This window comes from Coenobita brevimanus, chromosome 28, assembly GCF_032717465.1.
Source record: "Coenobita brevimanus isolate Jiangsu-jjx chromosome 28, ASM3271746v2, whole genome shotgun sequence".
Lineage (NCBI taxonomy): Eukaryota > Metazoa > Arthropoda > Malacostraca > Decapoda > Coenobitidae > Coenobita > Coenobita brevimanus.
In genome coordinates, this window is record NC_136981.1 from 8,302,200 (window position 1) to 8,329,913 (window position 27,714).

The following is a 27,714-nucleotide window of genomic DNA, read 5'->3' on the forward strand; positions in this document are numbered from 1 at the left end:
TTTGTATATTAATCTGTAAAAAATTAAAAAAAAAAAAGCTGAGGCGTAGTAAAATAAATCGCCAAGGAAGAGGTGTTAGAAGGCCTCCCGTCATTTGAAACGCAGCACTATCAAGAAACTGAAACCAATAAATGCATAAGTGAAACAAGACATGCGCTTCAACCCCTTTTCATCCGGTAATAAACCGGCTACTGATAGATGGGTAGATAGGTGGAATGATAGATAGATACATAGGTTGGTAGGTAGATAATGAAATATCGATAGTTGGGCAGGGAAAAGGTAAGTAGATAAGTTGATAAATGCTGATAGACAGATAGGTAAGTAGATACATACGGTATTATAGGCCGACAGACAGGTAAACTGAATAGATATTTTGAAACTGAGAGGTAGGTAGGTAGATCTGGTAAACAGGCAGGTAGGTACGGACTGATACGTACAGGGAGTCAGACAGACAAGTTGGTACGAAGACAAGGATAGAGATATAGGTTGATAATATACACATATAGGAAGACAAAATGAGAAAATTTACCGAGATTTTTAAAAAGGCATGTAAAATGTTAGATTATAGATATACTGGTTGGGAGGAAGGAAGGTACGTAGGTTGGTAGGTAGGGAAGAACATACCAAGGAAGGATGGAGGGAAGGTAGGTTGACAGGAAGGATGGTAGGTACGAAGGTAGGTAGGTAGGTACTGTAGGTTGGAAGGAAGGAAGGACGGAAGTATTCATACAGCCGTCATCAGTCCCTGCAATAAAGCCAACTTATAATAAAGTGTGAGGAATTAGCCAGACATAACTACAAAAACCATCAACGGATTCAAGGAGTTAAGACGAGGATGGTTTTCCTTAGTTTATACATATTAGCGCCAGATGGCTATTTGGTATAGATTGGGAAAGGCTTCCGTGGCTCCCGCATTCAAAAACCCACCCCAAAGCTAAATATAAAAGGGTCTTGAGACAGTGAGAATAAAATTTCAGGAGGTGCCTGGGTACCGTCAGCGTCTAACATCAACAGCCTCCCACTCACCTCATTCAAATCTCCCTTCATCTTCCCCCTCTGTTGCCGCCACTTCTTTCTCCTCGCCTCTCCTTTCTCTCCCTCCGTCTTCTCTGCATTTTCGCCGACACGTAGACGCACGAAATTGAGGGGAGGATAATCATAGCGTTTAAAAGCACAAAATAAAAAGAATACAAGGCCCCACCGCAGGCAGTTAGCGTCTCCAATGTTGCTTACGTGGCAGTGCGCAGAACCACTTGCGCAGACACCATAGTTGCCAACTCTGCCGATCAAACTTAACTATTGCAGCTTTTAAGCTGTTTATGGCTTCCCAGTCCTCTTAAATAACACACAACATTATTGTGACAGCATTATTTGATACCACTGAGTTGTATAAGCTTGCTTATTAATATTGTCAACACGAATTAATTGTGACTAATCGTTGATTCATGTTGGCAGCCTTGTCTGGGTCATGCAGCCTCCGCGTCCCTCCACGTTGCCTCAATGGCTTAGAAATGACGAGAGGTTAATTTAGGAATCATGCTATTTTTAAGACCAGTTACTTATTAAACGCCACCTCAGGACAACAGAGTATCAAGAGACGTACAATAAAGATGATACACATATAACTGCTGTCTTTTGTCGTAATTCGACAGAATAATAATTAAGGGTTGTCAGGGAAGTGGGTGATGGAGAACCGCGTACTGACAGTGATATACCCAGGCGGCTTAATCGCTTGGTTAAGCATACGTATCTCAACTCTCTTCCTATCCTACTAAAGAAGGATGGTGGACTGCAGGAAGCTAGCCATTTTTACTGGCTTCCTGCAGTCCACTGGGTTTACAACTGCTACTGGGCAATTGAGCTGGTAAACGAGGAAGGCTGGCGGTTCTCAAAGCTACGGCTATGGCTCCCTTCACTACGATGGCGTCATTAATAGTTTTATTCACCACCATGTGGAGAGGATGGAGAGCGAGAGACTAATGAGGAGAGAGTATGTGCGAGGTGGAGGAGAAGGCAGAAGATGAGATGGAGGGATGGAGTGGAGAGAGGGAGAGGGAGGGGGAGGTCAAGGATGAGATGGAGGGATAGAGAGGTATATGAGAGACGGGGGTGCGAGCTGGGGAAGGGCAGTGAAATAAGCGGGGTACAGGACGACATGGAAGCGATTTGCTTATGGCCACCCCTTATGGGATTGATGCGTCTGGTAACAGATAGCTTAATTTACCCAGCTTAGGAAACACATCGAAATAATATATACTCCGTTCACATCATGGCGGGAAACTGCCATGGCCATCATGAATACCGTTACAGCATGATTAAACTGAAATCAGATGCGTCACGAAGCGCTATGGAAAGAACGTTGAGCCGTAGTATTACCTTATTCTGCCATTGAGCTACTGGAAATAAGCTGTAAAGGGACAAAAATTGAGCCGTTAAAAAAAAAAAAAAAAAAAATCAGATAGCTTTCATTAGCCTCTTCAATTAAAAAAAAGGGGGGGATATTCTTCACAAAATAATGAACAAAGCTGCTGTGCCTACAATACCACTTCCGAAGTACTGAAAGCAATGGTCGTCGTAGAAGCAGTAATATTGTACTAGAAGCGCAGGGGGGTGGGAGGGGGGCAGGATTCACCCCTATTTGGGAACACCAGTTCGACGGTACTGAAATGGTAACCTGCACTTTGACCAAACTGAGTGTCGGGAAGGAAAGCTGAGGATATAATGTATAAAGTGGTTCCTGGTGGAGATGATGTATAGTTCGATATCAAAAATGTGTACAGCCCTTGGTGCTTTAACAGCAGCATGATAACGTCGATAAATTTATGTAACTCTCATTAAACTAATACGAAGGGGAGGCTGCCACAAATCGAAGTGTGGAGAGCCGCCGTTAGGTGACCAAGGCCGACACATTTGAGCATGATGGAGTCTTTATAAATGAAACGAAACGAACAGAACGTTATCTACAAAGGGGAGAGGACTTGCTACTCACTCTCCACAGTACACCCAGGAAAAAGAAAATATACCCTGCACATGGTAAGTTTATTCATATCCAAATCATTTAATGCTACCATTCTTTGTACAAGACATAGGCATATGTACACCAAAAAATATTGTTATACTTTTGTGTACAACAATGTGTCAGGTTTTCTTCAACATTCAGGTTAGTCTTAAATTTAAATGAGCCTTTTGTTTACATAGTTTGTGTCCAATGACGGGCGTTGCCCCGCGAGGCCGCCACGACACTGTGTCAGCCAGGTACCGTGTTAGGCCCCCTCCCCCCATCTCCTCCATTCTGGCAGAGGTGGGTGGAGGGGGAAAGTGAAATCCCTTCCCCTTCCTCCATCTACTGAGGTAAGAGAAGGCAGGTGAAAAACAATGCCTCTCCCACTGGTAGATAAAGGGAAGGGTCGAGAGGGACACGAAAAATGAGACCCCCCTCTCCTTTATGCAAGAAGAGAGAGGAAAGGAACAATAAAAACGTATGAAAAAGATGAAAATACAAAGTTAATGGGAGAAGCACGAAGAGATCCACAAAGCAGAGGAAATGGACTGAAACAGTATGAAAGAAGCGAGAGACGATAAAGGAAAACTGTACGCAAAGACAAAAGGTTCAAAAAGGGTTAAAAGACAAGATGAAGATGAGAAGCACAAAGCAAGATATACAAGGGCACAAAGACAGAGTAAGTTGGGATGAATATACAGGGAAGGAAGGGATACAACATTTGCAATGGAAGCAAAAAAAAAAAAAAGTATTACAAAAATGAAATGAAAATTGTAATGCCAGCTGATGAAACTTTACCCTATGTATGAGAAACGTGATGAATGAAGATGCATGAAAAGACAGCAGCAAGTAAACAAAGTCTGGATGATAAATGACAGATTATGGAAATGTGAGGATAAAAAGCAATAAGAACATGAGAAAAAACAACATGAGTAGGAATAGGTGAGATGATTATACATGTTAATAGACGTGTCATACATAAGTATATAATAATTATCCTGGGTGTGAACAGGGTTAAGAATGTATGTGAATGCATGAATAAGAATGTACACAAAAAGGATGAGGATACACACAAACATGACTGTATGACGGATGTGGAGAAGCAATAATTCTTGGGTGTATAATGAATGACAATATGCTCTAAGTGATTACATGAATAAGAACACACAAAACGGATGAGAATACACATGGGAGCAGCTAGATGAGGAGATTTAATGACGATGCGAATACATATGGAAATGAGTTGATAAGGGAGATGTGATAAGGATGACAATATATATGGAAATGAGTAGATGCAGGAGGTTTTATGAAGATGAGAATATGAATGGAAATGCGTTGATGCGGGAAGTTTAACGAGTAGATGATAGGACACAGGCCGCTGCGACACTCCTGGTTCACCCCAGCATGGGACTTGTGTATACGTTATGCTTAGTCTAGCGCTCAACCGTGAAACATCGACGCTACAACACAGTATCCTCCGCAATGGAAAAATAAAATAAAAAGATTTGTATATCCATATTAATCGTACAATAATTTCAACTAGAGCTTCCTTTCTCAACATCTACTGGACATTATTCCTCGTAGTAAAAGATATCACTAAAAAGTCATATAATTGAACGTGGGTAATGTCTTCATACACAATATAGCGAGAACAGAGAAAATAAAAAATATCATTTTTCCCAACAATCTATGTACATGAAACATAAATACAGGTGCCGGTGTGAATGAGAGATTCGTCTAGTCGCCTTCACCGCCCTCCTCCCACCCTCGGGTATCTCATAAATAATTGCTTATGTACATCTAATACAGCACTTTCCCCGCAAGGTTGAAGCAATGTACAACAGAAGTATAAGTCATCTACAAGTATTTTACACATTAAACACTGTCACTGATAGTGATGCCTGGAGGTGCTATAATAGGGAACTCTTGAGTTCTGCTTCCTGCAATGCTTCAGAAGTGTGGCTTTGTGACAAGGCTGCAACAGCAGACATCTTGCTTCATACTGGAGACAAAAGATGAATCAAAGTTGTTGTGCTTTTTACTTCCTCCAAATTTCAAAATGTCAAGTTTTGTTGCACATCTACATGATAAAATGTCATGATAAATCTTGTGGCTGAAAGGATGAGTAGTACTGGTGTGTTAGAGAAGACTGAGGGAGCAGCGTGAGTGAGGGTGAGCCAAAGAGGCTTCGTCTCACTCACACCAGCACCACACTTCCTCTGGCAGTTTAGTGGGCTGTTTATAGGAAAAGTTTTGGGAGCCCATCATACTTTTTTAAAGGAAGAAAGAACCTAATATTATTTTGTACTTTTCCAAAACAAATAGATTAGAAAGGCATGCTAAGTAAAACTTAACAAATTGGAAATAAGGAATGGATGAAGGGCATATATAGTATGCATGAAAATACTATAGATACATACAAAGCTTTCCAACAATATACATAAATGATGTGAGGCTGGGCCACACTGGGATATAGTAGTAATGTGACTGGGAGGGCAGCACACTGGGTGTCATTAGGGGAGGGGTCACTACACTGAGTGTAGTAGCAGAGGGTTACACTGGGTGTAGGAAAGTGGAGTGTAGTGGTACCAAGGGGGCACAGTGAGGTGCAGTCACACCAGGCATATGGGATGAAGAGAGATGATTTGTGGATGAAGCCACATTACTACAGAATCATGTGGCCCACAAGGGGAGTTGGCCCAGCCTCACCAACAATTGCTGACTGGGACTCATGTGAGAGAGGGGAGGTGCAAGTTACAGTGTGTGTGTCGGCCCACCATCACGACACCCTCGCCCCCTGCTCCCCCTCGTTGTTTCCTGCCCCTCTCTGTCCCCCATGTGCATGGCATCCCTCTCCCTGAGAAGAGTAAGGGATTGTCTGAGTTGCTGGGGGAGGTGGTGGCTGTGGTGGTGGTGGGGGTGGGGGAGCCACATGAGTAGAAGTGAAGAGTGAGAGTCCCACACTTGATTCAACATTACTGTACTTTCCCCGAGGCCGCCGAGTGTACTCAATGCACACCGGCTGCAGCCCTACAAGGGGTCGGGAGGGCCCCAGACTGTGAGATACAGGCAGGCCTGGGCCAGGTACTCTGGGTGGGGGAACTGGTAGGGGAACATGGCCAGAACCAGCAAGTGGGGTTGGGAGCTGGGAGGGCTGGGAGGGGCAAGTCAAGACGACTGATGGTGGAGATAAGCCCTGAGGGCTGGGGCCAGGTAGGTGACTGGGTAGAGGTCTGCAGGGTGGGGGTGTAGGCCCAGAGTAAGGCTGGGCAGGAGTAGTCATCTTCCCTCCCCCACTTGCACTCAAACCCTGTACAGGCACACCAGCAGCTGCAGTCATCCCTGTTCGGCCAGGTGGTCTCATCACTTTCTGTACAGTCACTGGCCGGCCATGGTAGATGGAATTCTTGGGAGGGGCAGTAGGTGGTGGTGGTGGCGGCAGGGTGCGATCCTTATGACGACGGTGGCCCCGCTCCTCACACTCTGTCCAAAAATTTCAGCATGGTTATTATGCATTGCAATCCACAACAATAAACACTACCTCACTACATTAAACACATTATCACATAAGGACAAAATGTTAAGTCTTCAAAGTCCATGTACAGTACTTTGTGTATCTGGGAATAAACAGGCCTGCACTGACTGTCTTGTCAGTCCAGACACAAAGCAACACAGCAGGGCTATATGCAAAACCCATCAAAAACTGAAGTAGAGCTAAAGACACTTTTGGTACTCTGTAAAATATATATATATATATATATATATATATATATATATATATATATATATATATACACTCACTGCAAACTGACTTAGGACCTACACACACAGAATTACTATGGAAGAGTTGTCTGTCTTTGCTTTGTGTTTCCACCTCTACCAAGTGAATTTTTTGGACAAGAAGTAACTGGCAATTCCTCTGGTGTTGTCAGGAGGTGGTGAAACACTCAGCACGTCAGTGTTTGCCCAGAAGCAAGAGGGGGAGCATAAGTTCCCGTCGCTCCGAGCTTGCACCTCCCTCTTTTTTCGTATGCATTACTGTTTGTCCTGTTATTTTCCTTGAGTCGAGTTGTCATGCCTGAAAAGTACTGCTCAAGGGATGAGAGGGTCCGTATCACTGCATGGAGGCAGGATAATGTCCCTATCAACACAATTTGTGAATGTGCTGGACGCGCAAAGTCAGCCATCATGAAGATTCTTGCTGCAGCACGCGGCCTGCCACGTGATGTCATACCTGAGCACGAGCATGGCGGTGGAAAGAGGACAACGACTTCCAGAAGTACAGATAGCTTCTGAAGAGGGAAGTAATCAAGAATCCTCGACTGCAGCAGCAGAATTGAAGAGAATGCATTCCCAGCTGTTACAAGATGTCTCAATTTGAACTACTCAACACCGCTTGCAGAAGGAGCTAGGTTTGCTAAGCTGCACTGCAGCCAAGAAACCGCTTCTCACTGACTGCATGACGAAGCAGCACATTCAGTTTGCCAAGAAGTAAGCATACCGGATTTTGGATGAGTGGAGAAAAGTTGTTTTCCAATGAAAGCACATTTCAAGTGTTCCCGGTGCGTTCTGCCAAGGTTCGTCGCTCTGCCTCCCGTAGTCGATACGACCCTGCGTACACAGTGCTGACTGTTAAGCACCAACAATCAGTAATGGTATGGGGGTGATTCTCAGGTGAAATGGGAAGGGGAGGCCTCTACTTTCCTCAAGGATGGTGGCCAGTACATTCAAGTTCTGAAAGATCATTTGTTAAACTTTTATGCTCTTCAGGGGATGCAACTTTTTCATACATGATTCAGCTCCATGTCACAAGTCAAGAAAGGTGACAAAATGGCCTCAGGATAATCGGATTGAGGTCCACGACTGGCCTGGCAACAGTCCAGATCTAAATCCAATAGAAAAATGCTGGGTAAAGATGAAGAAAATCATGGCAGAGAAGACACCCAATCTGGACAACCTCAAGACTGAACTGATAAATGTTTGGTGCAAAGAAATGTCCTTAGATTACTTTAAAGTTCTAAGTGATTCCATGCCAAAACACATCCAACTGGTCCTGAAAAACAAGGGAAACATGATTTCATATTAATGAATGGCATTTCATGAACAAACATTGTGATATACTATGATTTCTGTGTTTTTTAATACCTTGTGGGGGAGGTCCTAAGTCAATGTGCAGTAGCCATATATATATATATATATATAATCAAATTTATAACTTTATCTGCTTCAGAGCTCTAAAAATATATAAAAAAAATATAGCACCAACATTCTTCCCATCACTATTACTCTACCCTGTTCCTGACTCACCTGCTTTATCATCATCATCATTACTACCCAGTTGTATTCATGACTCACCTATTTTATCCTCCTCCTCATCTGCCAGACAAAGGCCAAACTCCCTACGGAGACGTGCAGTTAAATTTTCCCTCTGCCTCTCGAGCAAGGTTGGGGCTGCATTCCACCTCACCTCCGGAGTGGGTCCTGGAGCAGGAGGGATGATGGGAGAGGCCATGGCTGTGGTAGGAGCAGAGTCTGGGGTGTTGGCCATGGCTGTGTTACCCTTTAAGCTTTCTACAATACCACTCCCACATACACCCAATTCTGCAAATACAATAGATTAGGTAAGCAACCAGGACTGACATGTGGTGAAAATAAATTGTGTGCTCACTGCTACAAGGCAGCACTCCACAAGCACATCTTAAAAATGATGTGACTTGTGAAACAACAAAATCCTCTTTCATCATCATGAGCATTATCCCAACCCTTTATTCCCATCTAAAATGATGGGGTAATGATAAGTAAACAAATAAATAAAAAGAAAGCACATTCGTGGGACAACTGGCAAAAGCACGGCCAGTGACACAGGACACACAGTCATTCTAACATTTGGATTCTCTAAACGGCTTAAGAACATGATTGCTACTGTATTCATTATTCTCCACCTTCACACAAGCACACAACTACAGTACTAATATTCCCATCAACACTACTGTACTCTAAATGCAACATAATGCTATAACACTAACCTTTCTTGTCCTCCCGCTTGGTGCATTCCCCAGGCCTGGGTGGTGATGGAGGGAAGGTGATGGTGGGCAGTGGGGAGAGGGGCAGGTCTGGGGAGGAGTCTCCATCAGAACCACCCAGTGGGGAGGACAATGATGGTGGGGTGGAGGCTAGCCCAGTGGAGGATGTACCAGGATGAAGTGAGGCAAATGAGGGTGGTGGAGGTGAAGCAGATGTTCTACACCTCTCCCGCCCTCCCTCACCCTCACCCCCCACACTCTTCCTTTTTCGGTATTCCAAGATGGAGAGCTAAAAGTGAAAGAGTGACAGTCAATATTTATAAATATTAATCATCACCATCTTAACATTTTTTCCACCAAAAGATATGTAAAGTATTAATATTTCTGTACTGTAGCATCTTGTCACCAAAATTCCAAAATCAGTACACAGATCAGTATCCTATTAAACAGGTTTTACTCTAACTTGGCCCACATTTTCATTCCTTTTGCAGCTTATTTCACATACCTCAGTAGTAGAAAAATACAATACTACAGCTCTACATCCTTTCAAGAACACTTCACATAATTAACATCATATTCTAGTATTAATCTAATGTTACAACTCAGCTCTCATGAAGGAGAGAAGGCAATTTTGGGCCATTACAGTACAACAAGGATATGTTAATGGAGGACTCCTTGGATGATGAAAACTCAAATAACGGAATGAAAAACAGGATAGTGAAAACTCATATAAGAGTACATAATTTATGGGGAAAACAGAGTCAGGCTAACTGATTGTGCTCGCATCATTGAATTTGGGTCTAAATTGCCATTCTCATACCATCTTGTGTAGCAGATGCTCGTATAACAGGACCCGCCTCTACATAAGAAACAAAGGCAACAGCAGCGTTAGTAATGATGAATTATAATGACTGGAAGAAGATGGATGTTCAGGGACTTGTAGTGTTTGAGGTAAAAAATGATGATGTTTTTGGAAGGGCAAGAAGAGGGACACAGGGAACACAAGAAGGAAGGAATGACTAAAAACACAAGGATAAATTAACAATAAATAATATGAAAAACTCCAGAAATTAGTATCCTAATGGCCTTTTTTTTAGCCTAACAAAAAAAGCTAATTCTTGACAATTTAAAATCTTTCAGCCCATTACCGATACTGTGTATACGTAATGCTATGCTGACATGGCTAAAAAGTATTCACGTGTCCCAACTCACCTTTCTCTTCACAGGTGCAGGTTTGGGCTGTGGCTGTGGGGCACCTCCTTCCTCTTGAGGCTCCTCTTCCCCATCCTCTTGACGCTGAGTTGGTGGTGGCGGGGATGGGGGTGTACAAGGTCCCCTCCCATTACCTCTCCAAGTTCTCTCAGGGGAATGCTCTCTTTCCAGTTCCTCTTCTCCAGAGTGTGAGGCAGGGTTGGGCAACTGGGAAAGCAACTCACTTGGTGGGATGGAACACGGTGAGGGAAGGGAGCTGTCGGGACTGGTTGGGGCAGGTCCTTCGGGAGTTCTGGGACCACGAGACATATCTTGGGTGCATGATCCACATTCCTTTGGCCCCTCACTCTCACAAACATCTCTTGGTGATCGGGGTGAGGGAGATGGAGTGCTGTGCGGAGAAGTGGGTGAAATGTTAGTGTCAGGGCCACAGTCTTCATCAGTTTTCTCCTGCCTTAACCCCTCATTATGTACATCTGCTTCACCAACATCAAACTCTTGTCCGTTATTTTGTTCTGTTGTCTCCTGTCTAACGTCTTCTTCCAGCTTCATGGCTGTCTCTTCTTTTACCACCTCATTCACTCTCTGTTCTTCTGTTTCATCCTCTAACATCTTTCCAGGTGTTCTTGCATCCTCTTGCTGATTTCTAGGCAACTCTAAAGCATCTGAGTCTTCCACCTTCTTTCCAACAGATGCCAATTCTTCTGATTCCTGTTCCCCAGTCTCCTGTTTTCCTGCCTGCCTTTCTACAGTCTCACCTTCTGATTTTTGTACCACAGTCTTATTGTCTTCTGCTTGCCGTTCTTGTACGTAGCTGCCTGCCTTGTCACTTACATCTTCGTTTATACTCGCAGATTCCAAGTTTCCTTCAGGAGCCTTGGGGGAGGAGCAATCTTGACTGCTATTCTGATCTTCTTTTTTACATTCTGTCTTGTATTCCGATTCCATTTCTTCCTTCCATTCCGTATTCTCTGTAGTCACTGCCCTCTCTCCCTCAGATGGCTGCTCTTTCTTATCTTCAACAGCTTCAGCCTTAATATTTTCTCTCCAGGGGCTGGTTTTATTATCTACCTCCGCCTTAAGTGATGGCGTAATGTCCTCTAACAAAGTCTGGTCTTTGCATATCTTTCCCTCAATGGGTTTTTGCACACTAGATACTTCAAATTCCTCTTTACTTCCTTTCTTCTCCACCTCTACATCACCATCTCCTCTGCTATTCTTGTTCTGTTCATTCTCCACTTTGGGATTCATTGCTGTTTCTATGTCTGCCTTCTTCACATCTTTTAATGCTTCTGAGTTTGCACCAGCCATATCTGAACAAGTGTCTTTTGCACAAGCATTCTTTCCAATTTCTTTCTCTTCCTTTGGCTCTACTTTGATAGTCACTCCTTCTCTTTCCAAGTTTATCTCGGGCTTTTCAGACACGTCTTTTACCTCACATGCCTCTCTTTCATCCTCTTCCTTTGGCTCTGCTTTGACTGTTACTTCCTGCTTTGCTTCTACTTTTTCAATAACTCCTTTTGCATTCTCCCCTTCACTTTTTATGCTGACATCTTTTTTAGTCTTTGTTTCATCATCAGTAACTTCAACAGTTTCCTCCTCCTCCTCCTCCTCCTCTCGCTTTTCACATCTCTGTGCCTTTCGTCTAGTCTCACTCTGTCTAGTTCTGGTCTGCACACTGGCCCTGCCCCTTTTTGTCTGCTGCCTCTTCCCTCTTTTTGCTGCTGGCTTCCGTGCAGTCCTCTGAGTAACCTGCTTTCGTTCATTTTTCGCCTTGACATCCCTTCTGTTTCTCGCCACCCTATCATTGCTCTCCATTTCCACATCTTTTTCCTCATTATCTTCCTCTTCCTCCTCATCTTCATCATCTTCCACATAGTGAACTTCCTTTGACCTCTTGCTTCCTGGGTAACGTCCCCTAACTGGACTTGTCTCTGCTTTACATCTCCTACTTCTTAACCGACTCATTTCTCCAATACCTAAAAAACTCTTCTCATTTTTCTCGTCATCAGCCTCGTCTCCCGCCTCCTGATTGCTTCTCAAAAACCTGGTGTCCTGCGAGGCTCGGAAGAGGTTGGTGCCGGGAGTGGGCTGAGTGGCGGCGGACTGGGGACTGCCACCACTGTCCTGTCCTGGGCTACTCTGTCCAGGATTTAGTTTCTCAGACAAGTCCTCTTCTGCCATCTCTGCTTCCATCTGATGAAATTAAAAGGAAGAAAAAATGAGAGTAAGCAAAACACTTGGGAAAAGCCACCACATGGAAAGTAAATGACTAAATTCAAGTTCAACAATGTGAAGACCAAGCTCAGTGTATAAGATCTACAGTGAGTGACAATGATGCAATATAAGCTGCCATTACAATATGTAAAACACAAAAATGAAGTAACTGGTACACAAACTCTGTTAAGCTCCCATGTGTTGGTAGGGTGAATTTTGTTACTATTTCTGGTCGACAAGAACGGTGGAAGTCACAAAGCTGCCCAGCCACCTACTTCATCGATGGTCTTCTCCTCCTCCATGCTGGCAGAGTGGACGGGGGTGGAGGGCGGGGTGGAGGACAGCTCAGAGGACATGGACTCTCGTGCCAGTCGACGCTTCTTCAGTGGAGTGATGTAGTCAGAGGTGGGAGAATCTGTGTACAAATGTTGAGTCTCTGGCTAGAAATTTAATAATTATATACCGTATATATATAACCCATGCTATAATATCACATTTCAGTACACTAAAAGTTGAATTTTGGAATTTCAACCCATCTTACATGACACAAATCAAGACAATGGAAGATCTGGAGAAGAGAGAAAGATTATGAGCTGATGGAAGGAAAAAGTGGGCTGGAATGAAATACAAACTGAGGCAGAGCTGATATAATGCACTATGGTAGAACTGATGCACAGACGAGATAAGGCATTAAAGAAGGTCATAGATGGCAGACTATGGCTACCAACATGTGGCAGCCTCTGATATAAAGCAGTGCAACCCACCTGGCCTGCTGTTGGGGCTGGGACAAAGGCCATTAAGTAAGGTGGGGTCTGTCTCCTCACTGATGGCCTGCCGCAGCCACCGCTTCTTGGCTGATCCCCCGGGCAGGTCAGGGCCAGCCATGGATGTAGGGGGGACCTGGGTTAGGGAAGGGCGGCGTAGGGGGGTGGCGGGGGATCTCATGTAGCAGGTGGGCACTCCAGTTGCTGGCTCTACACTCCCTGTTGAGCCTCCACCAGGTACCACTGGATCCACATTCTCACTCAGCCACTCATTCATCAATGCCTTTTTGGTCTTGGGGAACCTGGCAACAAGGAAAAACTAATAAATAAAATAAATAATAACGTTATTACCACGTTTGTAAACCTTCTTCCCCCAACAGACGCCTCATGGAGAATCGGAATCATCAACCAATATAAACACCTGTATGGCTTAATGGCTGTAACTCCTTACTGACAGACCAGACCTTTCCTAATCTTCATCACCTTCAAATGTGGCTACAGCAATCAAGCAAACACACCAGGAAGCAGTTTACAATCAGTGTCCATTGCTCTTTGAAGGACTGGTCTAATTCCTGTACAAACAAAATATAACTGCACCAATACACATGCAACGCTACATTAAGTTCTCCAAGACACATGCAACACTACATGAAGATCTACACCTGTTTTCTTGTTGGGAGGGAAGGACAGATCACAGGCAGCCTCTCCCCTTCTATTCATACTGACTACACAGAGATAAACCCAGGTCCCTAAAATAAAAATGAGTCATAGCTATACATCACTGGTATCACTGATGACAATGCACATGCAACCAACACACACAAACACACTGAAGACTTTAACTCCTGAACAAACAACCACTGAACATCCCATAACCAACAGAAATCTGGATGTTGTCATCATCATTCTCCCAACCTCTTTTCCCAATCCACAAATGGGGTAAGGCAGGGCCCAGAAAGCAAGAAACGGAACCACATGAGACACAGCTTCTCAATAGCATGCCCAGTGAAATGGGCCAAACATTCATTCAATCCCCATTTACGACCTCAAATTCTGGCTTTACCTCAAGGGTATAATCATCTGCTTTTGCTTTCTTGCTCCCTTTCTACCTGCCTCTCCTTCCTTTCCACCTGCTCAACTTTACACCCATTATTCACCTGAAGCCCAGTGCATTAGATGAGCCCTGTGGTGGTGAGCTGAAGGAAAGTGGTCCTGTCTCAGATCCACCGCCACCTCCAGGGGAGGTGAGGCCCACAGAGGCACAGCTGCTCTCATCCCCGGTCAGTTCTGAGGCCGTTGAGTCGACACGATGTCCGCTGCCTGATCGTTTCTGAGGACTTCCCTTCCCTCGCCCCTTCTTCCTGCATGGGAAACAATACATGCAATGACAGGAAGGATAAACATAACTCCTAATGGAATAAAGTTACCATCATAATTTCATGATTCTAATTCCTAGTGAGAGAGAGAGAAAAAAGCCTACAGTTGTGGGCCCCGGCTCACCTGAGCATGAACCCAGTGGACTGCTGACTGAAGGTGCCCTTCCCCTGCAGTCCAACATCCTTTTTTCAGAGGATAGGGACTGAGTTGTAGGACCAAGTTATATCAGTTCCACCCAATGAAAGCATCCCTCCCCAGCACCAGTGATTTGTTAATAAAGATATTTCTCTAAATATCTCAGCAAACTGTTCCAAGATATCTTGGATTAATTATCTGATATCAATCATTACAACTCAAACCTGACTTACATTAAGTCTAATGCAACTGATGCCAAGACAATGATGTGGAACTGTAATTTAATTGATCATCATCATCATCCGGACCTCCTTCCCCACTCTACAGCAGGGTGAGGAGTAGCAATGTCCAAAAGCCCAAGTTTGCCCAATCCAATGGGCCACGCTTCCATTCACTCATCATTCAAGCCCCCAGAATCCTGGCTCAATCTGATACGCCAAAAACATTCACCAAATTCTGTAGCTTCGCATAGGCTAAACATATCCGATAGAGTCAATCTGGATGCTGTCACGTTAAAATGGGGTGCCGAATCCCTGATCATGCACTTCTCACAACATTCATCCAGCCAGCTTGATCTCTTGCATGTCCCCTAGATTCACCAACTTCCTTATCTCTCTTCCTCACACACTCATCCACCATATCTCTCCACCTTCTCCCTGGCCTACCTCACCTCCTCCTTCCTTCAAATTCGCTCAGATATAGCTCTTTCACCACTATGTTGCTATCCATTCTTTCCACATGATCATACCATCTCAATACACTCTCTTCGATTCTGGTGTCTACAGACTTCCTCACTCCGCATCTTTCACAAATCACATTATTTTGTATCTTATCCACACACTGTACTCCACATACATTCCTCACCAGCCCCATCTCCACTGCTCTCACTCTTGACTTTTCATTTTCATGCCACTCCATAGTCTCACATCCATATGTTAAAGTTAGCGCTAACACCCCTTCATGTAAGCCTCGTGCAGCTGCAACGCTCAAGCCTCTGTTTCTTATCAAGGCCTTCATCGCACCAGCTACTTTCCTTCCTTGTGTCACTCTACTTTCCACTTCTTTTGCACATTTTCCTCACTTTTCTATCACTGTACCCAGGTGTTTGAACTCTCACCAATTCCAGTCTCTCTCCATTCACTGCAACATCACACTGGGAGTCACCTTCCCCCTCAACAGCCATTACTTTATTTTGTTCTACATTTACTCTCAAGGCATGACACTCACAGAAATATACAAAACTCTGTACTTCTCTACCAAGCTTATGTCCGGTATTTGCAAGTAGTACTGCATCATCAGCATACAACAAATCTGAGATATTCCCTCCATCACCATTCATTACCAACTCCATCCCTCTCTCCATTACTCAGGTTTTTACTTCTCTCATCACCCCATTCATATATATACTGACAACCTATAATCAATAATGGTAAAAATTTCAATAACAACCTTCAGCACAGTATATCCATATAAAATAAGGATATCAAATTAGTACAAGGGCAACTAAGGTAAGAAGCTAAATGTGCACTGACCCTTTACGTCTGCAGCGGTCTGCCCCTGGTGTACTTCTGACTGCCTCATCAGCACTGCTAGTTTTGTCCCAGTCGTCATCATCGGCATCAGCCCGCTTCTTGGTATCCCGGGATTCTCGCGTCTCTCGTCCTCGGTCTTCTTCTTTCTTTTTTTCCATTTCTTGACGTCGCTGAGCTAACTTCTCCATGCGTTCAAAGGCTTTCATATAAGCTGCAATTTTTCGCTCCTCTCGTGTCATCTTCTGTTGTTGCTGTTGCTGTTGTTTGGTAGAAGTACGGGGTGTGTCAGGGGCTGGGCTGACAGGAGCAGGGCCTGGTGGGGTGCCTACAGGCACATCACGGATATTGGATTCATCAGGGGAGGACGCACTGGCTACGGGGGATTTGGTGGGGGAGCGGCCACACCCAGATGCTCGCCGCTGTTTGACAGGGGTGGCTGGGGAGGCCACTGGGGAGGGGGTTGGAGCTGTTTCACTACGACTCTCACATGACGTGGTTCTCTTGCTGGTTCTCAACTGCAGCTGAACTACAGGTTTTTTTACATTCTTCTTGTTGCTGAAAATAATTTCTGAAATTTTAATCCTGAAAAATACATTCCAAGAATTTTTCGTTATACCGTTATTATGCATGGCACAGAACATAAACACTTAAGATGCAGTGAGTACCAGTGACAAGAAAACTATAATGAATAATAAAGAGACCAAAAAGAGGATAACAGCAATACACATGGCAGAAAGATATTAGAGAAAGAGAGGGAAAGCAACCTACCCAGTTATAAGCCCATTCTTCTTGTGTGTGAGGACAGGGACGGTGTGGGCGGGTGTGGAGGTATGCGGTGGGGAGGCCTGGCAGTTGTGGGGGCTGGGTAGACAACACAACAGCTCCACACTTGAGTTGGCCGTGTCCAGCCCCAACGTCACCTCCTCACCCTCTTCAAGGTCACGCGATGCCACGATGTACAGGTGTAGCGACCCTCTCTCCACAAGATGTCTCACCTACAATGTTACAAAGATTATAGAAGCATTTTAATATCCTTATCACACACGTTAATGATTACAAAAATTATTACTGTAATCATAAACTACCGTGAGCCGGGGTGAATTCGGACACGGGGTGGTTTCGGACGAAATTTGCATAAAAAGATTAAATGCTACGCAGCTGCTAAACGAAGAAAGATATCGTATATATTTAAACGGGATAATGTTGCATAGGTTTTGTAAAATGTTATGTATAATTATCTTTTTAAAATATTATGTTCCACTGGTGAATATATTGTAAAAAAGACAATGCTATTTTTTGGTGAAAAAATGAATACGGGAAAACTTGGTCTGGTGTGAACGAATCATAACAAACCGCACGCTTATACACATTTAGAGGTTTACTTTAACGTCTAACTTGAAGATTGGAACAGAGAAAGGGTTAAAATCTGCATTTTAAATGTATGTAAACATGACATGAGTGAATGTGTACGCATTTTTGGGATTTAAAGGGGTAACTTCGGACAATGGATATTTAAAGGGTTGAGGTCAGACAGCATATCTAATTTGCTTTTTTATATGTAATAAAACATATTTTGTACAATGTACACAGTCTGCATGCTTATCTTTGTTTTTGCTGCTAAGAAATATGATGTGAGAACACATATTATTTAAGTTACCATATGGTACGGTACCGGTATGATATCCTTATAGTTCGTCTCCACTCCCTCCTCTCGTTCCTCATTCCTAACTCCTGTTTCTCCTTCCCAAGCTCCTTCTCTCATTCCTTCCCAAGCTCCTTCACTCTTTAGCTCTTTCCTTCCCTATCTTCTGTTCCTCCATTCCAAGTTCCCTTTAATTAGGCATTTAAATAGCCGGCACGCTTTAAACCGTCCGGTCAGTCAGTCACAATCGTGCCTTTAACCTGCGCATAGCGTGAGAATGTACTCCCTATAATGTATATGTATAATCAACTAAACTGGGGTTGTAAGTCAATGGAAAATTTATTTTTTCATCTATTTTTGCTATATATCACTACTATTTACTTGTAATTTTTCTGTATTTTTTGTATTTTTTTCAGCAATTTTTTTAAAAGTCGCGCAGTGTCCGAAGACCCCCCAGAACTGTCCAAACATTCAGCTGAGCTACTAGGGGCCCATTTCAGTGCATTTCTAATGAGTGTCCGGGGTCACCCCAAGGCAGTCCGAAGTCTCCCCAGTCCGGGGTGACCTCGGACACCTATAAAATATTTTACTACGTCTAGATGGAGATACTGAGATTATCTGGCTGTTAGATACTTACAGGTTATTGGCTCACGTACGTATGTAATACTTAACATCAGTATTTTGGCCAAAATAAATTGTGTCAGGATGAAATAACCTTCAAAATCGTACGAAGTCACCCCGGTTCACGGTACTAATTCATGAACAGAAATAAGAACATTCTACCTCCATAAACTATTTCCCCTGAGCATAGACAAGAGCCTTCTATAACAGCTCCATGTACTATTTCACCTGAACAAAAACATAAAAAATAGCTGGCTCATGTGCCAATACTTTGCACATGGTGCCAATCATTTGCTGAACATTAATAATAATGCAAATGACCAGATCATGAGATAAAAGAACTACACAGCTATATACCAGTAATCTGGAATCCCCGCACAGCATTTCCACAATAAAGCCTTTATTTTGCAATATCCATTACAAGAAAGACAGTATTTCACAAAAACTGCACATGTAAAGTGCCAAAGCAGACAGGACATGAATCGGTAAACAAAGGTAAAAAAAAAAAGTCATGAGAGATGAGACTAACCTCTGCATTGGGTGTGCATGCCCTGCGGGTGAAGCGTGCATCATTGCCATAGGTACGAGCGTCCACACAAACGGTGAGACCCTCTCGAGGCATATGATACTGTAAGACATAGGGCATGTATGGCTGGGCTGTACCAAGAGGTTGCTGGGCCTGCCATTGTGAGGCCAGCAGGTATTTCCCTTGGAACTCAGTGATGGCAGTGTTGGCTGAGAGTCGTGTTGCTGCCACCAGGATCTGTAAACGGAATTTCTGTCAGAATGTACCATTTCTAAAACATCAACAAGCTGCGCATTTATGATCAAGCTTTACATGTTCACAATATAAATACAGTATTGAATACATCTTCACTATATTTAAAGAGTGGTAATGGAAACATAGTTGAAATTAGAAATCTTGTCAAAGGTCATCAAAATATTTAATCTCACTGCACTGTCCATCTTCTATGTTCAAGTAATCAAGCAGATAATAAGAAAAGTACACTACAATTACCAGTATGCTTAATACACTTGCATAAAATGATGCCTGAGCAGTAAATGGTAAGTCTCTAGCTTACTGGCTGCAGACAGGACCTTTACCAGAGCAACTACAAGCATAACCAGGATGAATGCATACTGTATATAATCAGGCATAACAGACCTTGCTATCAAAGACATCCAGAAGTGGCCGAGGATTGTGTGCCAGGCGGCATCGGTGGCCTAATACGGCGGCTTGGGTAGATGCACGCAGGTCAGGGGAGACACCGTTGATGCGGGCGGCCAGAACACGTGCTCGCAGCTCAGGTGAATAATGGTTGGTTACTGCCACTTCATACCCATCAACCCATGCACGCAATCTCTCCACCGGACCACCACCCTCCTCACCCACACTCTCACCGCCACTCTGGCTGCTACTCTTACGCTGAAGGGGGAAATCTATCTTAGCAAAAGGGCCAGTCTGAGAAGCCTCATAACCAGAAGAAAATCATCTAACAGTAGTCAAAATGAAAAAGAAATGAGATGTCCTCTGACTGATGAAAATATTCATTTTTCCTCAGTGCCTTATAATAAAAATGCAACACATTACAATCTTACAGAATTCATACAGCTACATCATCTAAATGTAATGCTGTTTACAAAAAGACACCCCCCAAAAAAATAAATAAAGTACATAATAATAATAATAATGATAAAAGTAATAATAATAACAATATTAATAATAATTTACAATGATATACAATAAGTGAACCTACCCGTCTCTTGATCAGTGTTCTCCTCTCCCTCTCCTCTGTAGGTTTACCTCCAACACTACCACAGGATCCAACACTGCTACTGCTGGTATTATTGTTGTTGTTATTATTGTTGTTGTTATTGTTATTATTATTATTGTTGTTGTTATTGATGTTGGTCTTCTTGAGAGGGGTAATAGTGGAAGAGGAGGAAGTTGACGATGATCCTTTACGTCCGTGTTTCAAGTCCTTCATTTGCTTTACTTTCTTCTTTTTCACTACTTTCCTTTCTGTCACCTTCCCAGTCAGATTTGCCCCAGTGCCCCGGCCTGGCTTGCCTGCTCCCACGTTGTCATCAGAGTCCGATGAAGACAGCCTGCCCCAGAAAAATGACATCGGTTATTAACACTACTGGTATGGTAATGGATAAATTGAAACAGTATTAACATGATTTAAAAAATATACTGTACTTCCAAAATCAAATAAAAGCAAATGAAGCTATATTTCCTTTTTGTAATCACCATATCAAGGTTAGCCTTGATACTGCTGATGCTTTCAATGAGTTGGGAGCTAAACCAAGTGCCAAGCCAGCTATTTATTTCCAAACAGTTGCCGAAACTGTTGAGAGAAAAGAAATCTGTGGTTTGTAATAAGACTTAACAAACTGAACCTCAGCATGAACTTTGACTACTTGTGACTGGGAGTGATGACTGTGTGGCTAATTACCAGGCTCGTGGCAACACATCATTTATGTTGGTACCTCTCATAGTCAATGGTGGACAATCACCTGCTACTTATATACCTCAATGACAAGATCTAATGAAGAGATTGTTTGAGACGATCGGTAAGTAGAATGAAGAAATGTTTAGATGCTGGAAAGGTGGGTGAACAGACAAGACTCATTTAACAGGGTACACACCTCAAAAGACTCTACAACTATTTCAAAGTCAACATAAGTATTCCTAACTCTGCCTAACCTAATGCTTACCTCTCTCAACCTCCTACTCATTTCAAGTACAATCTCCTCTCTTAACTAACTAGCCTATCTGCCTCTTCAAACCAACACATAATATCTTCTTTCTACCTCAAGTATCCTATCCACAAGGCCACACACTCCCTCCTCACCTGGCTAGATGTGCTTTGATCTCCTGACGGCGCCTTATCTGCAGAGCACGGGCCTGGAAGCGATCTATGGGTCGAGGGTCACATGCTTCACACAGGTACTCATCTGGGATATTGTCTCTGTCAATCTCCATGCAGTCCACATGCTGCCATACACTGTAATGAAGTGTGTAGTGCTTGTATTAAAAACAACAATTACTGAACACGATTTGTAAAATGGTTGAATGGCACAATTAGCAATGTAGCCAAAACTAACAAATTAATTTTCATATCAATAAATCATGCAGATCATGTCATGTCAAGTACATAACCAGCCAATAAATTCAGTAAGACCTGAATAATGAACCACAGTTCGACTAAACAAATGGCTTAAATACTAAGGTACAGTGAACTTACAAGCAGCGGTCACACTGTATCATGTATCCATCATCATGAGAGAAGTCACAGACACAGCGTGTAATGGAGTCGTCCACTGGAGGGTCATCACCCTCACCCTCCGGTGCAGTCTCGGTTTCCTCCCCTGATGGTCCAGCTGATGAACTCCGGTCGCTCAAACGGGAGTCATCATCAGTTTCTCCGCCTCCCTGGCCTGGGGGAGGTGATGCCTCTGGTGGTGGAGGAATATGAGGGGAGGGAAACATGCTGGTCTTAGGCTGGGGCATAAACTGTTGACGATGTGGAGGCATGGAGCTCAGCGGGTGGTGCGACGAGGCCAGCAGTCCAGATCCGTGACTCGGCCCTGTTGTACTTAGAGAAGAGCTGGAGGAGCCAGGTCCAGCGCGAGAACAGACGAGCTGTGGGGCACCCACCACCGCCCCAGTCCCCAACTGCTGCACATAGTGACTCCCATGCTGCTGTATGTGCTGTTGCTGATGCTGATGCTTATGATGGGTATGGCCATGGCCATGGCCGGGATGGTGGCTAAGGTGAGGTACAGAGCCCCCCTTGTGGGAGTGGGGGGTGTTGGCCAGGTGTGGGGCCTGGTGGTGGTGGTGGTGATGGTGGTAAAGGGAGGGAGTGGAGGCAGGGGGCATAGGTGGGGGTGACTGTGGTGGGGTGGGTGGAGGAGGGGCACCATAATTGTGGTCCTGCAGTACAAAGGGCAGATTATATGTGGAGCTGTGACGCGACGAAGAGGATGAGGACGAGGAGGAGGAAGAGGACGAAGAATACGGGGAGGAGGAGGCTGGGGGTGTACTCATGGGTCCGGCGGGGGAATCCAGCCCTCGACCAACACCCTCGCCAACATTACTCCTGTAACATAACAAGTAAACAACCAGTCATCCATACAATCCATTATATTTAGTACAGAATGCAATACTCATGCTAATACAGTGGTCTATACCATGATTCCAAACAACTCTCTCTCTTTCTAATAAGTAGTGCACATACCTAGCGTGGGTGTAGGCAGCGAGGGTGACATGGTGCGAGGGGGGCTGTGTGTTTGGGGCGGCCCCTCCTGGACTCAGCACCAACTTTTGAACCACCAGTGACATACCGTCGCTACCTGCCGGGGCCACTGTGCCCTCCCATCACTACTGCTGCCCTGGAAATAATAATAACAACGCTTAATATATATAGTAGGTATACCATACATAATAATATATATAGTATGGCACTGCTTCTTGTTTGTGTAGGTCACCTGACAGATGCTTTCCAAGCTGCACAAGTTAAAATTATATAACTATGGGGAGTCACTAAGTGAATGAAATGATACCAAATTGGTTAAGTACAATAATGCAACACTGTAAATAATAAATGACAAAGATTTTATACAATACATACGGTATTTATGTAATAATATATGGCTACCAATTAATAATCTTTCAACACTATATATATATATATATATATATATATATATATATATATATATATATATATATATATATATATATATATATATATATATATATATATATATATATATATAATATTATCATCATCATCAGCCATAACTAGTCCACTGCTGAACAAAGGCCTCCCCCAAACTTTTCCATGAATTCCTTGACTAAGCCACTTTGCCATATATATATATATATATATATATATATATATATATATATATATATATATATATATATATATATATATATATATATATATATATATATATATATATATATATATATATATATATATATATATATATATATATATATATATATATATATATATCAATGTACTTGTCATAAGCAATGTCCTTGTCATTGATGTAGCTGGGATGCAGAACACAAGTATTCGGCTAATGATTCTGTTTCTAATCTAGCACCCATTGTTCACATTTTCTTGCCATGGTAAAAGGATATTCAGTATTATATACATGTTTGCATGCATTGTGAAATCCATTGTAAATATAAGCTGTGCGTACTGAATTTCTTGTTTGTGTTCTGCTTGTCTGTTTAACGCCATTAATCTTAAAGAAATATCATTTACTTGGCATTTATTAGTAATAATTTTTCTTAGCAAGCTGCCTTAACTTGCATAACGAATGTTATCATCCTCCCCTTCATTTAAGGTGCCTCCATTTCCCATCATCAATTCTATTCACCCAGACCATACTAAACTCTAGGCTGACAAAAAATACTTCACTGACGGGAGAATATTATGGACGGCTGAAAAGATGGTGGTCAAATCGTGAGCAGGGAAGGATGCGAGGTTTGCCATGTCTGCCAAGCCATACTCTTGTTGGCACTGGCGGACTTTCCAACACTTTATTACACCTTGATATTGTCTTCCATGATATTTATATAATTCATATCTACATAGGTTCATCACTGACATACCAAAAGAAAGGAATTTAATCCCCGAGCTAGGCAACTAAGGCCATATAGCCCCGCTAGGTTACAGGAGCGCGCTACCACTCCCGGCACGGCAGTCCCGGGCGAGGCTCGAACTCGCAATCCCCCAATCACGACTCCGATGCCCTACCACTGATTGATAAACTTCTAGTCCCAAACACATCGCTACATTACTGCTTTTGGTTAACCACTACAGCATCATGGTATTAAATACTTCCGTTACCTCTTGACAATTTTAATGAACTTACGAGGTATTACAGTAAAGTATTAGTGACTATATATAAAACCCCTGCATAATGTATATACTGAAGACCTCTCAATGTGAAAATGTTAATGAATCCTCTACATTTTTGGCAGAAAATGGTTAACTGGACAGGCGAATATCTTGGTATACCCTTCTGACTCTGGCCTAAAACTGCCATCTTTCCATATTCATTGCTGTGCTCTAACATTACTTCTAGCATATGATGCTAGTCACGAAGAACCACTATGGAAACGATGTAGGGCTGTACCACTGTCTTTTTCCGCCATAGAGTTGTTTGAAATAAGCTAAGTGACAAATAAGCAAAAATGTGGGCTAAGTGACGAAAATGTGGTCCAAGTTAAGTGTACAAGAATTATATACAGTTTAAATCGTGGAGGCAACAAGATGGCTACCGCGCAGTATATGAATGATCAAGTGGTCTGTCCCCGCACATCTGGGTCCGATTAAGCTGACACAAGCACAGGCGTTGAAACACGACACCCAGCTGCCTGTACCACCGATGTAACTTGTACCATCATTGCACCTTACCACCTTCCACTGGACCCTACCCAACTCCCCCCACTCCCTTTACTGACTTCACTCAAAAAGGAAAAAAGTGACATCCAGTTGCCTGTACCACCGCTGTAACTTGTACCATCACTCACCTTACCACCTTCCACTGAACCCCAATTCCCCTCCCCCTCCCTCCTCCGGCTTTACTCAAAATGGAGAAACTGACAACCAGCTCCTGTACCATCACTGCACCTTACCACCTTCCACTGTACCCTAACTATCCTCCCCCCACCCCCTGCTACACTACTGACTTACACTCAAAATGGATAAACAACCAGCTGTGTGTACTATCGTTGCAACTTGAACCATCAGTGCACTTTACCACCTTCCACTGTACCATACCTAACCCCCAACACCACTTTACGGATCACTCAAAATTCCGTTTACTTTTAGAGTGAATGAATTTTAATATTTTACTCCGACATCCACGTTACAATTCATGCTAATTCGATCGTAGGATTTACCACGCGACTCTTTAAAGGTAATTTTGCCAGTTATAGCGTCTTTACCAACAAACTAAGGAAATTGGAGTCGTAACACCAAACCTACAACCACCACCTACGAAAACTAACATCCATCATAAATCCACAACCAATACCATCCTCATAACCAATCCGGCTCAGCAGACGCCAATACAAACTGTAACCTGAATCGCGACAGAGCTGACCCAAAGCATCACCATAACAACACAATCTGCCTCATATTAGTGTGGTGAGTGACGCAGGGGCCACCACCAACACACTCTAGCGGGAAGCCTGGCAAGTGAGCAGGATTGAGCTCACCTCCCACACACACACACACACACACACTCATACATACAGAACACATACTTCATACACACTTATCTACCAACCTTATATCATTAGTAGCACAATTTCACTTATGAACTTTTTACAAGACAAATAAAAAAAAGCCACAGGTCAGCAAAATTAGTCAAGACACTTCGACTGTTTAGCACTACGGATATTTAATCAGAAACTCGAGGTAGGCGTTGTACATTAAGTTACATCAAATGACATTAAAACGGATCCACATTAAACGAATCTACCAGTGCTATATAAAAAAAAAAGACGTGAGTGACCAATCTGCATGGTGCCATAATTTCTGGCCATAGTGAGACTGGTGTTTAGTGTTGTGGTGCATCAATAAATCCATGTTTATGTGGAGGAACGAGAGGGCCTGGGTGAGTGGTATCGACCAGAGCCGCGGCCCACCACAGGCAGTGGTGGCGGCCTGGTTGTCATAGCGACTGAGTGACGTCACAGGCAAGGGCGCGCGAAAGGCAGAGGCGAGCGACGGGTGGACTGCTTCCCTGGCTCTTTGTCTCAGTTGCACACCACACCCACGGCAGATACAGTCCTTCCTGGCACCACTGTACTTCCACTGTATCCCTGAGGGCTTGTATACTGCCCTGGTTGCACGGACAGATGTACCAAACCGTCAATATCTGCAAATACAACCTCGGGATCTGACAACATATCTACCACAACAAACCAAAATACGTAACATCAGTATAATATTTTCGTTACAACTCTACGATTACAAACACCAGCTCTGACAATAATGACAATATAACCAACCTTACTTAACCCTCTACTATGACAAGCAAAACATTATTACTAAGGCTTACACAATGCCTTCTGACACATGATAGCGGCATACACAAAAACAACCAAACCTACCCACACATCCTTGCCTCACATAAAACACAAATACGCACTTTACACAATACCATATCTGTGGTGTTTTAAGACAATATAATACGATTATAAACAACACTACAATATACTACAACGTATTACAAAAACTGGTCTCCTCTCCCCTCCCCCCTCTCTCCCTCTCTCACGGCGTAAATGATTTATCTTGCAATGAATAAATTCGATACACTTACAGTAACAATACATTAAGAGGAACTAAGCAAGAATGAGAAACAGAAAATGAGAGGAAAAGAGAAAGGAATGAATGATGGGAGGGGAAAAGTGAATGGAAAGGGATAGAAGGGGAGAAAAAGGGGGGAAGGGAAGGGGAGGCGAGAGGTGAAAAAGATAAAAGATGAAACAGGGAAGGTGAGAGGGAAAAAAGGAGGGGATTGAGGCATCTGGCAATAGATAGATAGATACATAGATAGAATGGGAGGGAAAAGATGTTAAAGAATAAAGGCGAAGCGGGGGGAGGGGAAGAGGAGAAACAGAGGAAAGATGAGGAGAGAGAGAGAGAGAGAGAGATTATGGAAGGCAGTCTACCCTGAGCGTTCATGGTCCACAATTCAGTGAAGCAAAGTCGTGCGAACCCTTCTCCCTTGTGTGTGTGTGTGTGTGTGTGTGTGTGTGTGTGTGTGTGTGTGTGTGTGTGTGAGAGAGAGAGAGAGTGTGTGTGTGTGTGTGTGTGTGTGTGAGAGAGAGAGAGAGAGTGTGTGTGTGTGTGTGTGTGTGTGTGTGTGTGTGTGTGTGTGTGTGTGTGTGTGTGTGTGTGTGTGTGTGTGTGTGAATCTCGGATCATTAAATATAGTGGTTTCCCAGACTGACTTCCTCTTTCCCTCTCCATCTTATCTCCTCCCCTCCCTTCTTCCTTCTTGTTTTCCGAAGTTATCCACCTTTCCTAACCTCATTTTCCGATGCTGTTCTCCATTTTCTTTCTCCCCTTCGCTGCCAAAAATATGAGAGGGGGGGCTGGATGAAAGAAGGATAGAGGAAGGACACAAGAAGGAAGGAGAGAAG

The 27,714-nt window shown here is 43.4% G+C and overlaps 1 protein-coding gene across 1 annotated transcript in view; it reads right to left on the bottom strand.

Annotated features, from left to right (window-relative positions):
* Positions 1 to 3,025: 3,025 nt before the first annotated feature.
* Positions 3,026 to 27,714, bottom strand: part of LOC145394794 (uncharacterized) — a 54,968-nt gene continuing 30,279 nt past the window's right edge. The window contains exons 2-16 of the mRNA XM_080268580.1: positions 22,772 to 22,925; positions 21,776 to 22,633; positions 21,383 to 21,535; positions 20,282 to 20,633; positions 19,690 to 19,950; positions 19,054 to 19,287; positions 17,030 to 17,256; positions 16,262 to 16,816; positions 14,375 to 14,578; positions 13,218 to 13,519; positions 12,729 to 12,868; positions 10,237 to 12,432; positions 9,028 to 9,313; positions 8,357 to 8,602; positions 3,026 to 6,484 (exon numbers count right to left, since the gene is read on the bottom strand). Of these exons, the coding sequence (XP_080124706.1) occupies positions 5,781 to 6,484; positions 8,357 to 8,602; positions 9,028 to 9,313; positions 10,237 to 12,432; positions 12,729 to 12,868; positions 13,218 to 13,519; positions 14,375 to 14,578; positions 16,262 to 16,816; positions 17,030 to 17,256; positions 19,054 to 19,287; positions 19,690 to 19,950; positions 20,282 to 20,633; positions 21,383 to 21,535; positions 21,776 to 22,633; positions 22,772 to 22,875 (6,822 nt within the window). The 5' untranslated portion in view covers positions 22,876 to 22,925 and the 3' untranslated portion in view covers positions 3,026 to 5,780. The remainder of the gene's footprint in view (positions 6,485 to 8,356; positions 8,603 to 9,027; positions 9,314 to 10,236; positions 12,433 to 12,728; positions 12,869 to 13,217; positions 13,520 to 14,374; positions 14,579 to 16,261; positions 16,817 to 17,029; positions 17,257 to 19,053; positions 19,288 to 19,689; positions 19,951 to 20,281; positions 20,634 to 21,382; positions 21,536 to 21,775; positions 22,634 to 22,771; positions 22,926 to 27,714) is intronic.